Raw genomic sequence first — 25,376 nt, 5'->3', positions numbered from 1 at the left:
ACAGGGCAGCTCTGTATTGGTACATCTTGAAAATGATATAGTCCAGAACTAACTTTACCTGCATTAAGTATCATTTGTATCAAGCGCTGGAGATCCTTTGCCTAGGCTGAGGCTGCGGGTGTTCCAGGAATAAGGGCCCTATACACCTATTCCTATTTCCAAGTGAGTGGGGACAGAGTGAGGATCACTGACTCCTTTCATTCATTCATTTTTCAGCAGACACGGAGCACCTGCCTCCCGCTGGGCTTTGTCCTAAGTGCTGAGGGTTCAGAAATGAATGGTGCCTAGTCTCTGACCTCCAGGACCACTGGCTTATTGCAGGGAGGAAACACAGAAACACAGAATTATAATAAACTGTGGGAACACAGGGGAGGGGTATTTAAACCTTCCTGGGGTGATGATGGTCAGAGAGGGCCTCCTGGATAAACTGAATGTCTGAATTCAGTTTTAAAAGCTGCCTAGATGATGAGTGAGATAGGGAAATATGAACAAATGTGACAGGCCACAGGAACAGGAAGGGACTGGGTTGTGAAGAACCTTGGAACTTGTAGCTGATCTGGACTCCAGGAATCCAAGTCCGACTAGTTTCTGCAGAGGGACCTTCCTATGCTCAGCTAAAATTGCTGGGATTCCCCCAGGGTTCCCAGAGTTTTTGTTTGTTTGTTTGTTTGTTTTGTGGGGGCTCTGATTTTCAACTCTGAGCGTTACAAAATTCTATTAGGCAAAATTTCTTAGACAACTCAATCTTGGATATGTGTTGAACTTTAAAAGTTCATTAACAAGGGAAGGAGATAGGAAATAATAATGCCAATTCAAAGTGACTTGGGATGGGCAAAGATTTACATACAGAACCTTCTAAGTAGTATAGTCTAAGCTGCAAAGAATGCTTTTCATATGTTCATAGAAGTATCTTTTACCCCCCTATTTAATATGTGGAAAAATGGGAGTTCAACAATTGACAGGAAAAAAAAACCCATTAATCAGAGATAACAATATACCTGAGAAGCAAACAGTAAGTAAAATATTTGTGGCTGTTTATCAGGCATACCAGATAATACTAAACAATATATCAGGGACTATTAATCACACATACTAGACAGCAAGTTTCATTCCTTAACAGTGTCAGACATGAGTCAAGTCAGTTCAGAAAGTGACACTAGGAGATATCAAACAGAGATCAATTAAAACAGGCCTTTTCTCTTACGTTTATCACTAAATTTGCCAAGCATGTGAGGTTTTCACACAAAGTTCACCTTATTATTTCCATTTTTGGACAAAATTTTTCTTTCTAAAAATCCAGAAGGTGTGGATTGTTAGGAATCCTAGAGAGAGGCAGAATGCAAAGTCCAGGTGGGCCGAGGCTGTGTGTGTCTGTGGGTCTATGTGTGTGCACGTGTGTATGGGTGAGGATGTACATGCATGTGTGTATAGGGCACATCTATGTTTGTGTATATATGTGTATGTGTGTGCATGTGAGTGTGAGTGTTTTTGAGGTGAAAGTGAGATGGGGTTTTAGTTGCAAAAGATGACCCATTCAAAAGCCGTGTCTTTAACGGTGTCAGCTCTTTCCTGCTGAGATGTATAAAGCTCTTACTGTTCCATCTCCTTAAATATACTCTGTGTATCTTCCACCCCTGCCCTGCGGAACAAGCCAAACCCTGTGTCTCAGAGTCAGGAGAGAAAGCAACATGATTTAGTGCAAAGAGCACCTGACTAGGTGTCAGGAGATCTGGGTTCTAGTCCTGGCTCTGCTGACAAATAGCTCTGTGTTTTTGGACAATTCACTTGGCACCTCTGTGCCTCCAGTTTTCTCATCTGTAAAAATAAGCCAATATATACCTTACTTAACTCACAGGGTTGTTGTAGGGTCAGGCCAAGAAAGATAAAGTATGTGAGAATGCTTTGGTAAAGTCTGGGATGCTATATAAATGCAAGATATAATCAAGATCATGATTGCACAGAGAGATTTTCCTTAGACTTAATATATGTAGTTCCTAAATAGTCCTTAAAAGCCCAGTTTTCAAAGTGTGATCCTTGGGCTAGTAGTTCATTACCTGGGAGCTTAATTGTAATTTGAACCCTGCCCCAGACATACTGAATCAGATTCTGCATTTTAGCAAGCTTCCCCGGGGTGACATACAAACATTAAGTACAGGTGGGCAGGAGGATAACTCAAACCACTGATTTTTAAAATCTAAGTGTGCATAAGGATTACCTAGACCTAACTCCAGAGTTTCTGATTCAGAAAGTCTGGGTGGGGCTCAGGGATCTACATTCTTTGTTTTATTTTTTAAGTTTATTTATTTATTTTGAGACACAGAGAGAGAGACAGAGAGACAGAGAGAGAGGTGGGAGGGAGCAGAGAGAGAGGTGGGAGGGAGCAGAGAGAGAGGGAGAGAGAGAGATTTCCAAGCAGGGTCTGTAGTCAGTGTGTAGCCCTCTGTGGTGCTCGATCTCATGAACCATGAGATCATGACCTGAGCAGAAATCAAGAGTCTGATGCTTGACTGCTCAACCAACTGAGCCCCGCAGGTCCCCCAGGGACCTACATTCTAAATAGAAGCTCCAGTTGATTCTCTTGCTCCAGGACCACACTTTGAAAAATGCCACAGTAAGCCATCAAGATATTGCTCTCCATAGTTTAGTTATGACTCTTAGTAGAGTCCGGAGAATCTCTAGATCTGCTACTACAACCCCACGTTAAGTTCTCAAAGTCAAACCCATGTTTCCTGAAAAAAAAGAAAAAAATCCCCACACTTCACTTCACTGTCAGCAAGCAGTCACCCATCCAGTTTATGAAAGTTTCGGGTAGTGCTTGCTTTGACTTCTTGGGTTCTCACGTTCAAAATTAAGCAGCTATTTTTGGTTACTTTTAAGTTTCAGTCACCCTCATAGTAAATATTTTGTTCATATGGAACATAAATATAAGTGCATTTTTTATTTAGCACATCTCACATATTTATTTATTTATTTATTTATTTATTTATTTATTTATTTATAAATATTTATTTTTGAGAGAGAGAGAGAGAAAGAGAGACAGAGCACAAGCAGGGGAGGGGCAGCGGGTGAGGAAGACACAGAATCTGAAACAGGCTCCAGGCTCTGAGCTGTCAGCACAGAGCGCAGCGCAGGGCCTGAACTCATGAACCACGAGATCATGACCTGAGCCGAAGTCAGACACTTAACAGACTGAGCCACGGAGGCACCCCTAGCACATCTCACGTTTAAAAAGAAACTAGAAAGTTCACAGGAGATAGAGCCTTCTTTTTGATTTATTTTTACTTCGCACGCCAAATACCACGGACTAAGAATTATAAAAACCGTATTAAAGGTGTATTTGCAGGTTGGAAATGTGTGGCATGCACACAGACACTTGCACGTACATGCCCAGATATACATAGTTGCCATTTACTTCTAAACAGATCTGACCTCTCAAAGCCTCCTTCCCTCATTTATGTCTAGGAGAGTCAGGAACATGAGTTTAAAACTAACATTACAATCAAGAAGCTGCCTTATTTTGTGGAAAGAGAAACATGCAGAGATGTGGGGGGACCACTACTTGTTTTCCAGCAAAACAGTATTGGTGCCAGAATAAGAAGTTATTCTCCATAGTCTAGATACTTGCTAACTTCCTTTATGTCCTCATCTTTATTGTTATAGGATAATCCTACTCAAAGACTGTTTGCCTTGATACATACAAATTATTTCTGCACTCAGCAGAAAATTGTCTTCTGTTTAGCTTCTGATTTATTTATTTTTTTTTAATGTTTATTTATTTACTTAGAGCGAGGGAGAGTAGGCATGCATGTGCAAGCAGGAAACGGGAAGGGGGAGAGGGAGAGAGAGAATCCCTAGCAGGCTCCATGCTTAGTGAAGAGCCTGATGGGGCTCAATCTCACGACTGAGATCATGACCTGAGCGGAAATCAAGAGTCAGACGCTTAACCAACTGAGGCACCCAGGCACCCCTCAACTTCTGATTTCTTAATTAGCCTAGGTTTGCTTTAGTTGGAATAGGGTGCTCACCATTAGTGCGTTGGGGTGGGAGAGGAGAGTGACAGAAGGTAAAAAAAATTGTCCCAGTCAGGATGATATTAGCTTTGGAAAAGAGTAAATAAACACCCCTCTTTTGTGTTTTCAGGAGATGCATTTAGAAGATACCACCAGATTCTGTCCAAAGGAAGAAAGAGAGAGTGAACAGACCTCTTTCAGCGATCAAAACCCCAGGCAAGACCAGAAAGGGGGCTTTCGCAGCTCCTTCCGCAAGCTCTTTAAAAAGAAGTGAGTAGCCCTTAGACAAGACAGCATCATAACTCCTTTCCCTTTGGGCTATATCTTGAGGTTTTAATAGTAATAAGTTTCAAGTAGCCTGGTTCAACTGCTTCAAGCTCAGTGCCTGCAGCCAGTAGCCATGATTCCTGCCAGGTCAGGATGTTTCTCATTGTAATCTCCTAGAGTAAAAGCAAACTCAGCCCTGTCCTCTGCCTCTTCTATCTTTTAGCTCTACTTCCTTGTTCCCAAGTCATGTGTCTGGGAACACAGGGTAATGAGCTGGGTAATGAGCTGGTGACAATCAAATCCCTTTTAGACTGGGAGGCGTGGGGTTGGGTGTAATGGGAGGTTCCATGCGAATCTCCCCACCTGTGGAAAGTTTTCCAAGGGATCTCAGCACTTCTGCCTGTAGGAGTCTATAGTTATCCTGGATGCTAGTACATGTTTATTGGGACTTCTGCTAGTGTTTTCCCTAGCAGAAATGATAGAATGAATTTGGTTTGGGCCCTAGTTAAAAAATCACTTTAATGGAGCTTCCATACTCCATAGGAGGCAAAAACAAGATATTTCCCTTCTGTGGTCCTTCTAAGATTCTAAGTCCTTGTTGTATGAAATCACCCACCAGGCATTTTGGCCAGCACTTACCAGCACTGTCTTACAGACTGGGAGAAGGTGGCCAAACCCCAGCATGAAATTTAAGGAAGAGAGATCTGAGCATTTAGAGTTTGACCTTAGAGGGATTGTCCAGTCCAGCCATTGTCTGCCTGAGAGACTACTGTCTATCTCCACTGGGCCTCAGGCCACCCCCCCTCCTTTAGAGAGATTTCACCCTTACTTAGTTTCTCTTGGTAGAGGTGGTTCTTGCAGTCAGTTTTAAATATTTAGTGGATGGGATATTGCTGCCTTTGGAGAGTTGCTGATAAGTGAGGAAGTACAGGGAAATCACTTTATCCTTGAGGGTAGAATTTACTGGCTGATTTAGATAACGGTTTTGATGGAAGAGTTGAGGACAGGCCTGGAGTAAGAACTTTTTTTCATGGTTTGTCTAATTTTTCTCCTATGGGGAGGGTGGTACTGAGATTAGTGGATCTCTGACTGAGGATCCCTGCCTGTTATTACTGGAAGAATGAGAAAGAGGAAGAGAGCAACAGTATTGCAACTAGACACAGCTAATTTCTGCTGAGGTAGTCCGGTGCATGCCTGTTGCTAGATCCCTTTATGCAAGGGGTGAGGAGTTAAGACTTGTATCCCTCTCTTTAGGTTCATAGACAGATTTTTCTCGGCCCAGTGCCTGTTTCTATCATGTTTGGCTGGGGTAGAGAGACCTGGAAGGAGACAACTCTCCAGCCTGACCTTGGGATTTAGGCCCCTAAATCCTTCTAAGGACTCCTAAGATAGGCACTGCTTGAGCCTATCTCTTTTTTAAAACTACAGTATTCCCAAAACAAACAGCCACTTTTTGCCCACTGACATTTATAATGAGTGGGTACTCTCTGTTGGAAAGCAATGAGCCATGGATTCGCAAATTTCCTTTTTTCAGAGATATGTTAGAAAATGCTCTGCCAGTACTTGAGACAGAGGGAGTAGACTTGTCCTCTGTGTATCCAGGGGGCAGAACTAGGAGAAATGGGTAAGAGGTGCCTGAATCCGGAGCTGGCTCCCTCATGAGGGTGTGGGTTCTCCTGAGTAGAAGACGGTGGCCCTCCTCAGGGGTGCTAACGGAAGGGATTCCTACACTAAGTGGGAGATTGCCCAAGATAAGCACCTGAGTTCTTCCTAGTGCTGAGATTTGCTTTGTTGGCTTTGTTTTAGATCAATCTGAGTAATCACATCTTTTTAACACCTGGAACAAGAAATTAATATGGCGTTGGGACCTATAATTTTAAAGACTCACCATGTGGAAGACCTGATTTTATCTTTCTGTAGCCCCCCACCTCCCTTGGCACAATGCTGAGGACTAGCTGTGGACTCTCCAAATTCATGTTGGTCGATTGCTTTCTGTCTTCTTGTACCTTTGGGGGATCCTTCTTCTTAGAGGGTTAAATGGATCCCCTTAGCCTTCTCATCCTTTCTCATAGATCAGTCTCTCCTGCATCAATCACAATACTGCCACCAATCGTGCTGCTGCCTTTGTATTTAAAATCTGAAGCGTTACCTGAATGGAAGTAAAGGGGGGTACCACACAGATGGCTCTTCCCTCCGGCAGGCTTTCCTGGCTTTGAACATCTGGGGTTGGACTGTGAGCACCACCAGGTGATACTTGCTTATCGCCTGCGTGCACGGTGCCACAGCGTGCGCTCTGGGACTCTGCACAGGATAGAGAAGCAGCTTGAGTACCTTCTCCTGAGTGTTCTCAAGGAAGAACCGTGGGGAAGTTTGCTCTATTATGCTAAGGTGGAGAGGAAGGGCAGGAAGGTCCCAGTGTAGCACAGAAAGGTCAGTGACTCTTAATTCAGATGAGAACACACCATTCTTCTCAGTAGTTAAGCATTCTTTCTTACATGCACGTACTGTATGAGACGCTTTTATAGGAATCGTGAACGACACAGTCCCAGCTGCTGTATAGGAGCTTGCACTCTGAAGTCAGGCATGTGGACAGGTACAGGGAGGAACCGGAACGAGACATTTAGCTTATTCTCCTCCCATGTGTTGGGAGGTCAGGCTGGCAGCAAGCCCTGTGACTTTAAGAAGTGGTTAATCCTGGGTACCAAAACCATGCCAGAACCTGGCCTCAGAGGTCCAAAATGGACTAGTGCCAGAAAAGCTACCTGTGTCACACTTGGGGCTCGCTGCCTGCCTCTCCCACAGCCCTCTGGAGGCTCATTCCTGTCTACACTGACACACTTTTTGTATCCATAGGGGCTTGTTTGGCTGGTGGCCCCACACACCCAGAATGCTGCTTCGGGATGAAGCTAGGCATGGAGCCAGATGCAACAGAAAACCTGAGAAAGGGTTCTCTTCCCTCTGAGGCTGGGAGGGCCGAATGAATGCTCATACCCACAAGGATTCAAAAGGGAGAGTCAAGTTGACATCATTAAAAAAAAAATCCTGAAAAACACCCAAGATATTTGGGGAAAAGAATGATGCTCTGATTATTTCTATCTCAGGCACATTTGTCCTGGGTAGATACCAGGTCACATGTCCCTGAAAGCTGCCCAGAATTGATCAGCATAAAGACTATACGTATCTAAAGCTTGAAAATGTTAAGTGACTTTAAAATTTTTTAATGCAGATCCTTAGAAGCCAGAAACAGACCTATTGTGATAGGCTAATGCTGCACTGATTCCTTATTTCCCTGCCTTTGATCAGGGAGTAAGGCAAACTCCATTCTAAAAGGCTGTACATGGAGGCTGTCAAAGACTTATATCTAGACTACTCTGAAGTGTGAGGCAAATGCTACTTTATATATAAATCCTGCACTTACTTTAGTAAGTATTCTTGGTTAGGGGTGTGGCATGGAGGAAGAGGATTATATAAGGCAGTTTAGGGGTAGAATGTAGATGCTCTTTTTATCTGCAAATTTGGGAGAGTAGAAGAAAAAGAATATGGCTTCCAAATGACTAATTCTCCTTCCTTACCCATTCCCTTCCTCTTTAACACTTTATAACTTACATACCTCAGTGTCTCCTCCCTGCACCAATCACATCAAAATCCATTAATCATGCACACGCACACACACACACACATTTAATTCTACAGCACCCCCATTTAATTGAACGTCAGTGAATTATCTTCTTTTGGTGACTTATCAGTTGTTTTAGTATATGCCCATCCTGGGCAGTGGAAAAGATCATGTCATTGAAAGCAGGACTCCTAAAGATTTAATTGATAATTTTACCCTCACCTTCTTCTTTGCCTCCTCAAAGCCTATCTCAAGTCCTTCTCCTATTCTTACCCACTGTGGGTTTCTCTCTCATTTCCCATCTCATTTCCCTACATAACTTTAAAATTGAAGGAGGTGATTAAAGGCATAACATTTTAGATTACTTAAACCTCATTACAGATTTTTCTTAATAGGTCATTTGAAATCAATCACTAAGTCAGTATACTAGGTTCTGTCCAGCACTAAAGAAGTAAAAGAAATAGTTCTCGCCCATTAGAAGCTTACAGTTCAGATGTAAGGGTAACCTAGCTGAAGGTTCAGTACCTAGAGGATATTAAGCACTCAAAAGACATATATTAAATGAGTGTTCATTGTGTTACCCTGTTGATTACTAGGGCTGACTCATTTGGCTGACAGGATGGTGTTCCCCTGCTCCCTTACTTTTCCATGTGCTCCTAAAGCTTTCACAGTGAACAATCTTTCCAATCAGAAAACCAGCCCTTCTTAGGTCAGAGGGTTCCAAGGCACTGGATTCTACCCCTCCTCCCTTTCCAAGCTCCAGACAAACTTTCAAGGCTTATTTGTAGCAAATCTGTACTTGTATAATGTACCCAGCTTGTTATTTTCTTTGTGTGGACTGAGTGGAAGGGAACTTAGCAACAGGTTGTTCTCTTTCCATCAAACACTTGGATGGCTATGTGTCCCAATGTACTGGCAGCCATTGTACCCTGGTCCAGCAAGTGTTTGCCTGCCTGTCCCTCCAGTGTCTGCTCAGATCTGCCCTGCATTCAACCAGAATGGCCCCAGGAGCTCAAAAGCCATTCCTGTTTTATAGATAAAGGGAATAAAAGCAAATACGCTGGCCATTTCTCCTAGATTCTGTAGGTATTTCCCAGTAATTTAGGTACACATTACATCAGAGCCTCATAGCCACACATTTGGAAGAGTCCAAGTGACCACATACCATGTAAGCATGTAAAGAGATCAGTTAAAATTACCTTTACAAGGGTAAAAATAAGCTTATAGTTCTGGCTACCGTAGAATGCTGGATTTTGAGAAGGATTAGCAAGTTAGCCATTAGTTAATTAATAGTTACTATCGAGAAATGCACACACCTGGAGACACAGAGAAGGCGGTTTGTGAGAAGAGCGGTTAAAAAAAGAAAATACTAAGCTGAGTTTGTGGACTTTGAAAACTAGACAGGGCGATTTTGGCATTTGTTTCAGAAATGGGAACGCAACTGGTGAAGATTTCTGTGGTCCTTGGGGCTGGTGGTGACATCAAAGCTTTCCCATTTCCAGGTAAACACTAAACAGTTGCATGTTGGAACCATCAAAGTGTGACATATTGGGTTTTGGAGAGATCAGATGCAGCTAAGAGGGGAAACGAGAGGTAAAGATTTTAAGTTCTGACTAATGGCTTTCTGATCAGAAACTGCCATGTGGGGGAACATTCAGAAGAAACACCAGCCAGATTCAAATCTTGCTTCCTACTTCCCACCCCCCATAACTATAAGCATTCCTAGCCTTCTGTATAAAAGAAGATATGGGGAAGGAATAAAATGGTCAAAAATATATCTTCCTAACATTTTGGGTACAACTGTACTAATCAGGGATGATTTGAACTGGAAGTAGGTGGGAGTTCTGAGTTGAGAGAAGGTGTAGAGTTTGGGGGGGGGGGACGTGAAGGCTGTTTCAAGGGGGCTTCTGAAAAGGAAAAGGACTTTCACCCCAGCCAGATATAATCTTACCTGATGAGTATCCAGATGCACTGGTGTGGTGAGAAAGAATAGTTTTTCCTTCATGCCCTGGGATGTAGTGGGATGGTGCTTCTTCCTGACTGGAAGTAGAAAACATGGTGGGCAGCTCTGGCTTCATCTGTGAGGCCAAGTATCAGGGTGAAGAGTAAAAAAACTCCAGTCAGTCATCAGATTTCTAGGCATCAGGATTTTAGTCTTTGTGTGGATCCAGCTGCTTTCTTTGAATAATGTAAAGGGATGTTTGAATTCTGCCCAATTAATTCAGTAACTGATAAGAGTCTTAGTTAACTTATCTAACAACAACAGTGAGGACTTGTAGCATACCAATGATAGTGAAAGAACTTACCTTTCTTTTGTGGATAGTGGAAGCATGCCTGATTCTGCCTCAGCATATGGAGAACTTGTTCAGTTGTATAGGAGCTTTGGACAAAGAATTTCATGTCTAACATCGCTTCCATACATCCTGCATGAGGTCTTTTGATACTGGTTCTCAGTCAGTGGGCTAGTTTTACCCATTCTAGCTCTGAGTTTAAGCTAGCCAAAGGGCCCAGCCTAGCCTTTCAAAGGTTATTTCCAGAAAGCCTCCTCCCTCCAGGGACTTCTGACATGAACAAACTGGAGAAGGTGCAGAGCTGGGATGGATTACCCAACTGGCTTAACCAAGATAAAGGAAGAATGCACCCTCGACTGGGGACTCCATTGGACTGATTTGAGTTGTTGACTATTGATTGGGCTTGGTCTCCTTTGTGGTGGTTGAGATTATAGAATCTCCTCAATCTGACTACTGTACTAATTTCTGAATTCTACCAAATGTAGCATATGTGTGTGGTTGGCTTCAATAAATTTTTCATTTAAAAATGAAAACAAGCAACAGCAAGAGTTTGTAATGTAATGCCCAAATTCAATGATGGCCCTTGTTAGATAACCTCAGTTGAGACCAATGAATTCCATCCATTTTAATTTAAGGGCCTTGGTAATTTGTGGAGTAGTTACTCGGTTGAAACAAAAATAGGATTTACTAAATTTTCTGAGCCTTTATTTCCCTTTTACAGTGTTATCACATAATATCTTACACTAACATACACAGTTGTCACAATTGTCTCCATAAAGCATTAGAAAGAAATTCTCTTTATGTTCTTTGCAAATTTTAGCTACACATGTCCTGAGTCATGAAATTCAGGGGAAGTAAAAATTATTCCAGATCTAAGAGGCAACTGTTTTACAAATGCAAAACAATTTGGATAGATAAAATATCTGAAAACAATTAAAACCAAATCAACCTGTACTTTATCTGTGTGCTGAGATTTTAGGTCCAGTGGATCAGAATACAGGGAAAAAACTAATGAGAATCCCTCAATGGATCCTTCACCCACCAAACAAGATTTCTTCAGAAACCGACTTGCTCTTGCAAATGACCTTGACCAAGGAACAGCTGTGTAAAACATACTTAAAGTTGTATTGTCAAGTGGTAAGATGAGGGTAAAAAGCTTGTATATATCTGTGTAGGAATATATATATACATATATATATATATAGAGATGTATAAGTCCCTGAGGAAAACTAATATAAATATTTACATATGAAGCTAAATCAACATACAAGACATTGAAGAGATGAAGATTAGTCTGTGGTTGAGAGCTGGCTTTTTGAACTTCAGCACTTGGGAACAGGGAAACGAAGACTTTTCACAGCATTATAGAAACACAATAAATTTGGAGGAAAATAAATGTTTGTAAGAACAAAAACTTCCAACTTGAAGTCATTCCCCCCAGTATAAAATTGAGCGTGTAACATGGATGTGAATTTTATGCTTCCTAGGCATTTACCTTATTAATTCATCCCAATGTTCTTAGGCTAATATACACGATGTTAGGGGCCAGTTCTGTCTTGCTATATGTCTTCCCCAAAGCAATACCCAACATCCCTTAAGGCAAAGGATCAGTAAAGAGTTGTATTTTACGTGTTGCCAATCTGAGTTGTGGAGAATTTGTGCTTAAACCATGACATAGAAGGTTCAAGGGTTATAGACACACTGGTCTCTAAACGGGAAGAGAACCAGAAGAGTAGTATTTCTCTCTCTGTGGCTATGAGAATCAGTACAGGGAACAGTGATTTCTCTTGAGCCTGGGAGGCCAAAGAAACATTTTCACTTGTGTGAGTTGTGCTGCAGATGAGAATAGTCTAGAGTCTATGTGTTATTGAGTTCTCAGGATTCAGAGACACATTAGTGATCCTGAGTGTCACATACACTCATAAGCAGATGGGTTGGGGGGAAAAAACCACTTATTTAGCTATGTCCTCTTTTAAAAGACTTTCTTCAGTCTGGAAAGAAGGTGGCAACAACATCAGTGCTTTAATAGCACATGCACAGCAGTTGCTACAAAACACTGGAACAGGATGAAAATTTAGGGCTGGTAAGACCTTGTTCTGTTTTCCAGAAGTAAGCTGTTTAAAAAAAAAAAACACAAAAAACAGAGTTCTTAACAGCTCAGACAGAGGAATCATTGCAGTGAGGCTTTCATGGCTACAGGATAATAAAATGTGCTCTGCTTCCCCATGTCCAGGATGGTCCACAGCCTTGACATGCCCCTAACACAAGAATAATAGAAAAAAATTAGTTTTAAACAATTTGTCTCTCTTCCCAGGCAGTTATCTATAATGAATTAGAGGCATTTGGTTACCACTCATTCAAAATCTTGGTACTCAAAACGACTTCTTTAGAGGCTCTTCCTCTAGGAATGCACTGCTTGATAAAATCGTAAAGTTTTACTTGTTACACGTTTTCTACAAGTCTGATGATTAATTAGGAACTCATCCATTAGCCTTTGAACAGTAGGGGGTCTGGAATGTCTACAGGATTGCTGTCAAGTTTTGGGAGTTTCCAGTATTTAAGGTTAAGCCAAGCTTTTCATTTTCCTGAAATTAATGAACTCCTTTGAAGTTAGATTTATCTCTGTTTAGTAGGCCAAAGAAGGTTCGGGGGCAGTGTCTGAAAGCACAATGCAGAACTGACTGGATATGGAAAGTGAACTGCAAGTCACAGTCTTTTAAGTAAAATGTAAAAACAATAAAATTTCTTTCCCCTTCATAACGTTTATCATAAAAATGATGGATTACTTGGTAAGGTTTCAAAAACTTCACACACCTCCCAGATTTTCATTTTGATAACATTCTTTGAAAGAATCTTGATGTTACATCGGTAGCACAACTCAGTTTCATTGTATTTTATGAAACTAGCATGTAAAACTAGTAATAATTAGTGCTGCTACTCCCTGGGTCTCCTTCACCTGGCATCTGGATTTTTCCAGTAGCTTTCTAGCTCCGCATCAGTCCTGTACTTCTCTTAACACATTAATATTCCCAAATGCTGCATTGTGTGAAACTCTCTGAACGTTCTTTTTTGTCTACAAATTCTGAACTCCTCGACTTGACCTTCAAGGCTGTCTGTCCAGCATGGTGTCAAGTCTTCTCTTTGGCTGCTGTCTCCTACTTTGCCAGCCTACTGGACTCCCGGCCCTCAGTTACACTGGGCTTCTCTTGCCTGCTGGCGAGCCATGGCCCCTTGCGTCATGCCTTTTCCGTAGCCTCCTTCCCCCTGCCAGTCTTCAAGGCCCTGGGTAAGTCCCTCATCTTTCTGTGAGTGCTGTAATTTTCTCTGGTGCCGTAACTTGTCTATCTTCTTATATATTTGTCTTGTCTTCCCAACAAGAATGTTGAGTCCCCTTGAGGGCAGGAACTATGACATATCTTTTAAAATTCCTTTCCACCTCTAGAACAGTACACAGTTGCAGAGAATTTCTGCTCATGATTTGACAGAGCTTCAGGGTTGTCTCTTTACCTTCTTGCCTTTCATTTTTTTTTTCTTTTTAAGAAAAATACCAATCACAAAAGAAATAAAACACTGTTGTCTTCTGGAGCAGTAAAAGGCACTACTGGCCTTTTCACAGCATTTAACATTTGCAAACATCTTTCCACAAAAAAAGAAAGAAAAGAAAAGAAAGCAAGAAAGAAAGAAAAGGAAAGAAAAAGAAAAGAAGGAGAGAAAGAAAGGAAAGAAAGAAGGAAAGAAAAGAAAGAGAAAGAAAAAAGAAAGGAAAGGAAAGGAAAGGAAAGGAAGAAAGAGAAAGAAAGAAAGAAAGAAAGAAGAAAGGAAGAAAGAAAGAAAGAAAGAGAAAGAAAGAAAGAAAGAAAGAAAGAAGAAAACAAAGAAAGTTTGCTATTCTTTTCTGTGTTGTCCTGGGTCACTTCATAGTATTGTAAATTGACAGCAGAGATAGGATCTTTGATGATGTTTCTTAATGACATTTAATGTAATGTTGCATTAAAGACGAAATCAGGGTGGGAAAGAGGTTTGCAATTCCTCCATCTGTGAGCTCCAGTCCCATGGAGAAGTACAGTTTACATAGGGGACCACGGCTGTCTTCTGGAAGTGTTTGGGTCCCTAAACAGAAGGAAGCGCCCCACCAAAAGAGGAGTTGGGTATTTCTGCACAGGCTGGGAGGGCCAGCAGGTCCCTTCTGTAGCTGGGTGTGGTCTATATACAAGCCTAAACAAGGATTTGCCCCACCTTACTCACTCTCAAACTGGAAGCTTGGAGAACCAGGAATGTGTGGACCAGCACTCCAGGGTCCTCTGTTTCGCCCTATGACAAATAGTTGAAACCTATCTGGGGCTTGCCATTAGAATGTTTCTTCCTTGCTCAGGGAGAACTCTTTGAATAGTACTTTCTATAGCACCTCATGACTCGTTCACTTACCTTCTTCAAGTCTTTACTAACACTTTACTTTCTCCATGAGACAACTTGTAAAAATTCAGATTCCTGGCGACTAGTTCAGTCCCACTTTATTGGAATAAATTTGAGAGTGGGGCCCAGGTATCTGCATTTTAAATGCACCCAGGTGATTCTTTGGCCCACTGAAATTGTATAGCCATTACCTCTTAGACCAATAAATTGGATGATCTAGTATGTAATCAGCACTCACATTCTAGCCATAGATGGAAGTTTAGGACAGAATAGAGAATTGATTATATTTACCTTGAGATACAGAAAGCTGGTAGAGTGACTCTTTCTGAGGTTTTCTTAAATTCATCTGTGATCTTTACTATCACATACAGTAAAATTTTGGTTAAAATATACATATATACAGGATTAGTGTTCTTTGTAATAAATTGGTAAAGTTGATTGTATATTCTAGATAATTGCATGCACTTAGAAAAATGGTAAAATGAATGTCTTCTGTTAAGTTGTGTAATAAAATTAGATACAGTTTTCAGACTAAACTTTCTCTTGAAACATCACCATTAATAATTTTCTTCCTGAGCCTAAAACAGTAATTGGGGACACTTTGGATTCTCATATCCTGAAAGTTGATTTAACTTAAAGATGTAAGTGTAGTGTTCTCAGCATCTGGGCATCTTGGCATTTATGGAATATAGGCCAGTGAGTCTCACATGGTGGGGAGGGGGTGAGGGAAAAGGAAGAGGAGATACACTTCTTCAAAAAGGGAAATGAGTTTAAAAAAGAAACGGTTGAGGAAATTGATGGAAACCTATATATTTTAAGGGAAAAAATAGAAATTGGTGTGTGACACTAGACCTAAGTTTTAAACATATGTATAAAAATATGGGATATGATTTGGGCAGTGCTGAAGATGTTGTTTTTGGAGGCTGTCAGACATGCAAAATAGTCAAGATTTTTCTACCCAAATAACTTGTTTTCCAAAACTTGTTTTCAAAGAGCTTATACATGATCTCGGTAGGTCATCTAAACATGTTTCTTATCTATAAAATAGATTCTCCCTCCCGCCTTCTTCCCTCATTCCCTTCAGAGGTAGTAGCATTAAAATTCTCTTAATTCTTAGCAGGAAAACGGAGTGTGTTGTGTTCCCTCCTCGTGTATGTAAAGCTGTTCATCTGAAGACAGTGGGATCTACTTTGTAAAGGACTGTTGCTCGATACTGTGTGTGTTTCTGTCTAAGTGGGTTGTTTCCATTTAGCACTAGGTCACCCTCTCCTTATTATCACATTTTCCAACTGGGGCAAACCCTTTAGCATTCAATCATGCTCTTATTTCTCCCATTTTTAAAGCAAAAAGTATCTTGACTGTGCCAGTTATGCTGCACGTCTCTGCTTACCTTTGAAAGAGGAAACTGCTCCAGTTCTTGCCTCTTATCATTAAACTCACTGGGCTCACGGGGCGCCTGGGTGGCTCAGTTGGTTGAGCGTCTGACTTCGGCTAGGGTCGCGATCTCACGGTTCATGAGTTTGAGCCCCGCGTTGGACTCTGTGCTGACAGCTCAGAGCCTGGAGCCTGCTTCGGATTCTGTCCTTCCCCCTGCTCACACTGTCTCTCTCTGTCTCAAAAAAGGAATAAATGTTAAAAAAAATTTAAACTCATTGGGCTCACACCTCCCCCCTACACCGGTCATGTCCAGATCATCACTGACTTTCACCTTGCTAAATGAGTACTCCACTCTCCCTATCAGATAATGTTTGACATGCTTATCACCTCTTCCTTCTGAAATAACTTACTAGGCTTCAAGGGCACAACACCCTTTTGGCTGCCATCATTCTTCATTGGCAGTTCCTTCTTTGTCTATTTGCTGGTTCTCCTTTCTTCTCCCTCTCTTGTTAGTGGGTCCCAGGGCTCTCCTTAGATATCTTCTTTTTCCAGTCTGTACTTCTTTGGTGATCTTATCCAGTGGGCTAGCTTTAAAATATCTCTATAGAAGTGATTCCCCATTTTATATCCTTGGCCCAGACTCTTTCCCAGATTTCGGACTTACATCTCCCACTGCCTCCTGGCACCCCTCAAATGTCTGACATTTTTATTGAACTTCACGTGTCCTAGCCTCTGCTTCAACTCTACTTTTCCCACTTCAGTTAATGGTAACTTTGTCCTTCTAGTTGGTCAGGCTAAAAACCTTGAAGTCATCCTTGGCAATTCTATTTCTTAAACTCCATGTTCAGGCTCTCAGCAAATTGGCTGTCTTCCAAATCTATCCAGACTCTGAACAACTTCCCACCGCCTCCACTGCTATCACCTTGCCCAAGCTGTCTTCTACTGGGCTAGCCTCCCTACTCCCAGTCTTAACCCCTAGTTATTCTCAACATGGCAGCCAGAGTGATCCCCTGCTCAAATGCTCTATGGGCTCTATTTATTTCTAAAGGAAGCCAAAGTCATTACAAGTGACCTGGACCCCATTAAACCTCTGATGGCATCTCCTATTCTGTAACCTCGCTACATGTACCAGGTATGCTCCTGCCTGTAGGCTCTTGAACTAGAGGCATACTCCTTTCTCAGACACTTGCACATCTCCTTCCTTTACCTCCTTCTTTACTTATATGCCACCTTCTCCATGAGCTGACTCTGACCATCCCATTTGTATATCACCAACCTGTCCCCTACGTTCCCAGGAACCTTCTTTTTTTGTTGTTCATAGCAGCTACAACATTCTAATGTAGAATATGCTATTTCTTATTATTGTCTACATCTCCTCACTAGATAACCAATCTCATGATGATAGAGATTTTTGTTTGTTTTGTTCATTGCTGTATTCCTAACATCAGAAGTGGACTTGGAACAGTAAATATTTTTGAATAGTCAGATAGGCCCTATCAAATGTTTATAATACAGTCACTCAAAACCAATTGAAGTGATAGTAAACATCAAAGGAATCTGGATACCAAAGAATCAAGTTAGGGGGACTTCAGGATGAAGTCTCAGCTTCTTAAAAGATACCTAAAAGCAGGCCGACTTTGAAAACATATCCCTTATAGCTTTAGTTACCTTTATTAAGCACCTATTCTGTGAAAGGCATTGGATTTTACACATATCACCTTTAAACCTCACATAGTCCCCAGTAGATCTATTAACCTCATGTGTTGATGAGGAACAGAGACTAGGATTATTTAAGTAACTTCTCCAAAGTTACACATCTAGTAAGTAATGGAACCAGAATGTGAACACAGACATGTGTGATTCCAAAGCAACTGCTTATTGTACTTTACCACAGTGATTCTTCCTTTTCTTGAGGAGTCATGAAGGTAGAGAAACTAGCTTCTAAAAAAGGACTGCATTTTTTTTTTTTGCCTCTAATGAGAATCAGCAGTCTTAAAATGTTAGAATGTGCATAAGATTTTTTTTAAATGTTTATTTTTGACAGAGAACGTGCACAAGCAGGGGAGGGGCAGGGAGAGGGAGACAGAGGATCTGAAGAGGGCTCTGCTCTGATAGCAGAGAGCCCAGAGTGGGGCTTGAACTCATGAGCTGTGAGATCATGACTTGAGCCAAAGGTGGATGCTCAACCGACTGAGCCACCCAGGAGCCCTGGATAAGATTTTTTGGAATTCTACTCTGTCAAAGCTCTCCTTGCCTCTGGAAGCCATGTACATCTTTAGCCCAGTTGTGGGCTATACCCTAGAGACTTAAGTGCCCTGAATCTGTGATGAGCTAACATGATTAAAATGAGTAAAAAGCAAACCACCTGGTTAAAATTCAAGTGACATTTCAAGAGCAAACTCAGAATCAGGTTGACTAATATCAGTGTTAATGTTATTTTCTGACTAATATCAACAATAATGTTGTTTTCCTTTAGCTCTTAAATTGATTACCTAGAATATACTCAATAATACCTGCTTGGATTTCAGTGGCCTATAAATGGAATTTGTACAAATTAATGATTGTGTGTCTTTAAATTTGGAGGGGAACCGCAAATACATTTTAGCTGTTCCTAAAAACAGTCCTCCAAATGCGAGGAGTCAAAGTTGAGCCAATTGTCTCAGTCACTAACTGCCACGTGATATTGGCTTAGTCATCTCACTGCTCCAGGCCTGATCTGCCTTAAGTTTTAAGTAAGGGTATGAGATCTCTAAGTTTTCATCATATTCTTTTTAAGTTTGTTTTTCAGAGAGAGAGAGAGAGGAGAGTAGTGGGTGGGGGAGAGAGAGAGAATGCCAAGCAAGCTCTGCACTCAGTGCAGAGCCCAATGTGGCACTCCAACTGATGAACCCTGAGATCATGACCTGAGCTGAAGTTGGACACTTAACCCACTAAGCCACCCAGGTGCCCCCAATTTTTTTAAGGTTTATTTTTGAGACAGAGAAAGGGAGAGAGAGAATCCCAAGCAGGTTCCACACTCTACGCAGAGCCCGATGTGGGGGTCAGTCCCATGGCTGTGAGATCATGACCTGAGCCAAAATCAAGTCAGACATTTAACTGAGCCACCCAGGCACCCCAGTTTTTCATCAATTTTGCATTCTGTAGTTCACCATGAATGACCTCACACTTACAAAAATTCTTGACAGTGTATAATTCTTTACAATGTATAACCATAAACTGTATCTTTTTATGCCAAGCCTAGAAAGAGTTGCTGAACGTCAGGCTGCCACTTTCCAACAGGTCTCAGTGAAACTTGCCTGTGAAGGAATTGTGAGATCTTAAAACTTTGATGGAATACAAATGCCTCCCTCAGCCCTTTGAAACTGAAGGTCACTAATTTTCATCCCAAGGGCCTCCTGCTCACTACAGAGAGCTTGATACAGAAGGAAATACTGAACTTTTTATAGAGAACATGATACAGGAAAAAGTGTCTCCAAAGCAAGACCATGAGATAGAACAAACTATTTGCATGTGGAAAGCACAAGCTAAAATGAGAATCACGACTGATCTTGAAAAGAGTGCTTTCTAAAATAAATACAAAAATAATACACTTGTGGACTAGGTAAGGCATTTTTCTTTATTATTTTTCAATTTATCTTAGTAATGCCAGAAAAATAACAGCCATTATTTTCACTTTAAATGCAAACCAAATACTGCTGCACGCAGAGTACAAAGATTACCTACGAACATGGTCAGGTACAAAGGCCATATTAGATGTATAGACTGCACTTTATTTTTACATCAAAGTAAGACTGACAGAGCAATTTTTTTGACAATTATTTTAGCAAATACCGTGCTACTAAACAAAGGCAAATACACACGCGCGCGCACACGCACACACACACACACGCACACACACACACACACACATATACATGAACACGTTTCAACTGAAGTTATACATGTCACTTTGACAAAGGCTTCTTCTCTGGTGTGTCTCACCAGATATTTGCACCCCAAGGTCCCCCTGCCCTGATCCCGCCCCCAAATGCTGACTTGATCTGAAGAAACAAATTAGAGATGTTCTTAATTAAAGGCACATTTGGCAGCTACTGAAAGTGGCATGCATCTGGCACAGGTGCGCTCTCCCTAAAGCCACACCACACGTGACTTCCATGCTATGCATCTTGTTTGAGTGGTAGTCCAATGTGATCCACCTTTAGCTAACTTGCTTTGTAATTCTGCAGCAATTGGCTACTTAATGCACTATTTTCATTAAAGGCAAAAGGGAAATTTGCTCACAGTCGACAGAAAATGCACTTTACGGTGTCAAAAATGGAAAATAAGGCATGAAATTTACAAAACAAGTATTAGGTGCTTTTGTTTAATCATATAGACTTCATGCTTCTTAACTAGAGCTCAAAATATTTCATTGGCTCATGTGTAAGGGATTTTGATTTTAAGTTAGTAATGAGATGCTTCAAAGGAGAAATATTGAATAAACAAACTAAGTCATCACTTTCCCTTATAAATAATTCTGCATAATTCTTTCAGCCAAACCAATTTTAACCGTGTGGTATGTATTTTACTGATAAAGATTAATGTGCAACAGGACCTACACTTGTGCAACAGTCATACAATATAGGTTAAAAGAACAAGTGAACCTACACACAGCAGTAGAATACCAAGAAACAAATGGTTAGTTTCTTTCTTTCTTTTTTTTTTGTTAGTTTCTTTCTAAATCTGGAGGAAATAAAAGGTTTTCTTTGATATGTACAACACTAACAAATTGGGAACCTCTCCCTCCATTTCCATTTGTTTTGCTGAGCCACTTAAAACTGAATTTAAGCCGTCTTTAAAGACAGAGGATGAAATACATGACTAAAGTAAGCCAAACTTGAGAATTAAGATCATGATCACAGATACGAAGTTTCGGTTTATGTAACTTTCAACTTAATAGAAAACTCATTAAGGAAGAATTTAGAACCATAACATAGCCTCCAACTGAAATGGTACTTGTTCACTAGACTGTTGTGTTGATTGTAGTATCACTAAGTGTGGCAGGTGCTTTCCTAAATTCAGACCCATTAAAACATTTCTTGAGCTGTTAGAGCGTAGTAACCTACTAAATATCTCCTTTGATACCCAACAACCTTTAATTAAGAAAACTTTTAATGCTTGTTTATTTCCTGATAATTTGTATTTTTGAAATGCATTAGAAAGGCTGGGAACAGTAAATAATCTTTCAGTAAACTTAGAAACATATACTTATCTGTTCCTGTTTTAAAAAGTGCTCAGACGTGAAAAGCCTCCCTTTGTATTGTTCTTGGTTGATAGCCCACTTAAGTTAAATTCAACCTTGAAATATTTTTATTTTGTGATCCAAAGATGACACATCTAAGAACATTTCCATTTCTAAAAGAAATGTTCCATGTTTTGGGATGTGGTTTAGGAATAGTCATGCTGCATTGACTGTCTTGTAATGTCCTGGATTCAAAAACAGAATTTTGTGGTGATGCATTTGTCTTCTCAGCCACTTCTGGTCCCTGAATAAGTATATTTTAGTTACTACAGAGAATAAATTTGTCAGCTAATTAATGTTTCATGTATGAAGAAGGCAAGGATACAGTCTTCTCCACCTCCGTTTAAGGGCACCCAATTGGAATTTTTCTAAGCAGTCACCACTGCAGAAAATATTTTTACCCAAATGTCAGCTTCAGAATACAAATATCCTCTATCCACAGTGCTGATGCACAGTGGTCTCCTAGAACCACTGGGGTAGAAGAATGGTTCCCTTTGGGAGAAGTATGATTAGAACTCCAAATCTAAGCTTTTGCTCTTTAGACGATCAGGCGGGTTGAAAAGCCTCCTTTAATGAAGGCTAACACACTGGCCAGGGAGATACTGAATGGGCTCCAATGTGACTTCTCAGGTTCTCATATGGAGTGGGGTGGGGTAATTAAAAAGAGAAGTGATCAGTAAGACAGACAAAGGGAAACCCTAGGGAAAATGAGGCTGTTCTAATAAAAAATCATGGGGGATTCTGGAATGTGTATTATGATTAATTGTAGCAGCACTAGTAAGCAGGCTTAGATAAACACTTGTTGAATGAATGGTCTTATGGACGTGTTGCACACAAGAGTGGATTCGAAATTAATTTTTGGGGAGACTTTTAAAAGGAGACATTTTACAGAGAGAAAAATGGCTACCATAATAGGAATGGTACAGATATTAAAGATTCAACTCTAACAAATAAATAAGAAAGGATGTGATAGGATGGATTGCTTAATGATGATGCAATCAACATTCTGGTCTTAAAGGACAATATACTGTACTACTGTGATGTACATTTAATGCTCTAATAAATATCACAGGAAATTATTAAAGTACTAGGTTTGCACCATGATGCAGCACTTCTAAAAATGTGTCTAATGGCATGGTTAACAGAATTGCTGAAATGTTGCTTCATTATTCTGAGGACACATGCAGATACTGACGAATGGATGACTCTATAATGATGGAATGCTGCACATTTCATAGACATTAGAGTGGAGATTAATAAAACTTTTTCCCTTCAACAAGTTGCATGCATTTCAGTCACAGTATTTGTTAGACTCAGAAGATCAGTACATAGGCTTAATGAATAATCCATATTATGATATTAATGATGTAGGTAGATATTCTATTATGAATAGTTTTGATAGAGCAAAGACCTCAAGCAAGGTAGAATGTTTAATATAAACTAACAAACTGTATACATGTTGCTTAGCAAATTAAAAAACTTACAAAGTTCTGCTTAAAAGATACCCATCCTATTCTAACCAAATTTTTTTCCTACATGCCAAACTGCAACTTCTTATCATTCTTTAAGATGAATACATACAATCCAGAACTAGAAACCAAGGCGTACCACAATACGTGCTTTTATGCTTAGTGTTTGTGTGTGTGTGTGTGTGTGTGTGTGTGTTTCAACTGAAAGAAATAAGAATCAACCATTTTCTCCATATAATAATTTAATATATGCCAGCCAAACAAAGTATTTGTATCTTTATTCAATTAAATTAAAACAGACCTGCCAGGTTTATTATATAACATTCACTATATACACATGATTTCGGCAATGCAAGGTAATTCTAGATCTGCGGATTACTCAACTATCCGTAAAACATGAGCGGTGTCAGGGACGCCCAGCAATGCTCCTTTCCACACTGGGTGACTGCATTTCCAGAGAATGGTTAGAGGGACGGCTATGAGCCATGACATGGGTTACCAGTAAACTTTCGTGGGGGGTGGGGGACGATAACAATCTAGCACAGATTAACAGTCTCCTAAATGTAAATCGTATACTTGACAGTTACATTTTTTTAAAAAGTTCTTCTGTCATGTTAATGACACAAAACTTCTTGTTTGAAGGCATCACCACCATATTTTGTTTGTAGGGAGGGTGGGTGGGGGAATGCTCTTAAAATTAATATAATTATTCCTAAAAAAAAAAAAAAAAAAGAAAGAAAAAGAAAAAAAAGTACCTCTTTGGTGAAGCCTCGGTACCCATTCACTTCACTGTAATAACCTGTAAACGGGACTGTGGCACAGCACGGGGCCTGGACTCCCACAAGGTCAGGCACCACAGCGACTCCCCACAGTCCTTTAAATGATTTCTAGGAAAATATTCTAAAGTAGGATGAGTAAAAGCAAAGGAAAACAAAGGAGATATGAAGATCCCTGTTTAAGATTTCTTTTTAAAAAGTGCATATTTTGAATTACAAAAACTGTCATCATGTGGGCCTGCTGGACACTAGACTATGTTTTCCATCCCTTTAACGATAAAGATCACTTCACAAAAAGAGGACTCCTGCCTACTGGCTGGAAAAAGTCCCTTTACTTGATTTTCAGGTGCAATCAGTTGTCCAATTCCTCTACATCAGTCTTTCCGTATCTAAACGAATACCATTTTCATTTTATAATTATGTCTAGGTTAAAATTCATTGTCTTATACTGCATCTTGAAGTAGAGTCGTTAGTGTTTGGAGTTGTCACTGTAACTCCTCAGTGCTGGCACATTCCGTGCATCCATTGCCAGCAATGGATTTGGGGCTAGGAAAATGTCCATCCTGGAACAGAGACACTCAGGAAGAATGGGCGTTCTCCAACAGGGGTGGTCCATCTCTGTGCATGGAGGGGTGTGTGTGCTCCCTTTTGTAAGTTTTTGGAGGGAGTTTAGGGATATGTTGAGAAGTGCTTTGTCGTGGAGGAACCGGCGGCCCAGTGATGGAAGGAAGGTCCACTTCTTGTGTCAGTGGTGGTGATGGCAGATGCCTTCTCGTGCCATGAGGAGAAGGTGTTTGAGGAGGAGGTGGCGTAAATGGGGAAGGGCTGTTTGGGAAGAAGGCATTACCATGATCGCTTTTTTTGCCCAAAGGGGGAGGCTGGAGATGTAGTGGTGAGCTGGAGAAAACATCAGGTGTCCTCACAGGTTCTCGCGGTGGTAATAAGGGAGGGCTCTCGGGAGGGTCTGATATAGAGGTCCGGTCTGCTATTGAATACCGCGGTGAATAGGCTTTTGATGTGGGCTGTCTAGGAGGAATTGCTGGGGGGCTGTCCAAATGCTTAGACATAATCTAACACAAATGAAAAAGGAATAAAACACACATTTATTATTAATTTATGCAGTACTGTGACTATATTAAGAATTGGGGTTTTCAAACACACTGTTGGAAGAGAGCGAGGCACGGATCAGGGGGTTTTGGCATATTTTTTAAAGGGAGGGAGTTATGCCAATTCATTAAAAACAATTTTTTTCCAAGTTTTAATTTTTCTCAAAATTTTGTTGTTTGCTACTGTGCACCTATCAATCTAAGACAATTTATGACTTAACGTAAGTCAATCTTACAATTTTAAACCTACTATGTTCACATTTTATGACATTCTGCAGAGTGTCCTGACTTGTCCAGGTGCCCTGCTCTCCAGATCCTCTGAGAACCACCGAATCAAGTCAACAGTTGCCAAAGAAAGAAATTTAAGCAAGTGGAAAAAAATAGCTATTGTAAGTCTTTAAGGTCTCTTCCAACCCAGAACTGTTATGAAAATCCCATTTAAAAGCATATCAGATTATCAAGGGTGCAGATGGGTCATGTTTAAGTTTCACTTAAAACGTGCTTTCATATATAAAGCTTCACACCTCTTTGCTTTTCTTTCTCTGTGTGGTCTGCGTGAGACTACATTCTACTCTTTTGGGATTAAACTTATTTTCTCCTGGACAGTACCCATGATTTAGACTCACAGGGTTTTGAAAACATACCAAAAAACTACTTTCAGAAGATAGGAAATAAACATTACCGCAGGGTAAATCCGTATTTAGTCCTCGTCTAAACTCAGTTAAGCCCAGATACCCTGAAGTGTTGACCTAATCTGGTAGGAACTAAAC

At 40.6% G+C, this 25,376-nt stretch overlaps 2 protein-coding genes across 3 annotated transcripts in view; one reads left to right on the top strand and one right to left on the bottom strand.

Annotated features, from left to right (window-relative positions):
• The window catches only part of ARHGEF33 (Rho guanine nucleotide exchange factor 33), a 47,738-nt gene extending 35,623 nt beyond the window's left edge, over positions 1-12,115 (top strand). The window contains exons 15-16 of the mRNA XM_047854271.1: positions 4,141-4,280; positions 11,164-12,115. Coding sequence (XP_047710227.1) covers positions 4,141-4,280; positions 11,164-11,293 — 270 coding nt within the window. The 3' untranslated portion in view covers positions 11,294-12,115. The remainder of the gene's footprint in view (positions 1-4,140; positions 4,281-11,163) is intronic.
• Positions 12,116-23,372: 11,257 nt separating this feature from the next.
• SOS1 (SOS Ras/Rac guanine nucleotide exchange factor 1) overlaps positions 23,373-25,376 on the bottom strand; it is a 147,985-nt gene continuing 145,981 nt past the window's right edge. For both annotated transcript variants that reach the window (XM_047851999.1, XM_047852000.1), the window contains one exon: positions 23,373-24,570. In XM_047851999.1, coding sequence (XP_047707955.1) covers positions 24,079-24,570 — 492 coding nt within the window. In that variant the 3' untranslated portion in view covers positions 23,373-24,078. The remainder of the gene's footprint in view (positions 24,571-25,376) is intronic.

Source organism: Prionailurus viverrinus, chromosome A3, assembly GCF_022837055.1.
Source record: "Prionailurus viverrinus isolate Anna chromosome A3, UM_Priviv_1.0, whole genome shotgun sequence".
NCBI classification, from domain to species: Eukaryota; Metazoa; Chordata; class Mammalia; order Carnivora; family Felidae; genus Prionailurus; species Prionailurus viverrinus.
The sequence above is the reverse complement of the archived record's forward strand: the minus strand, read 5'-3'. Positions and strand labels throughout refer to the sequence as shown.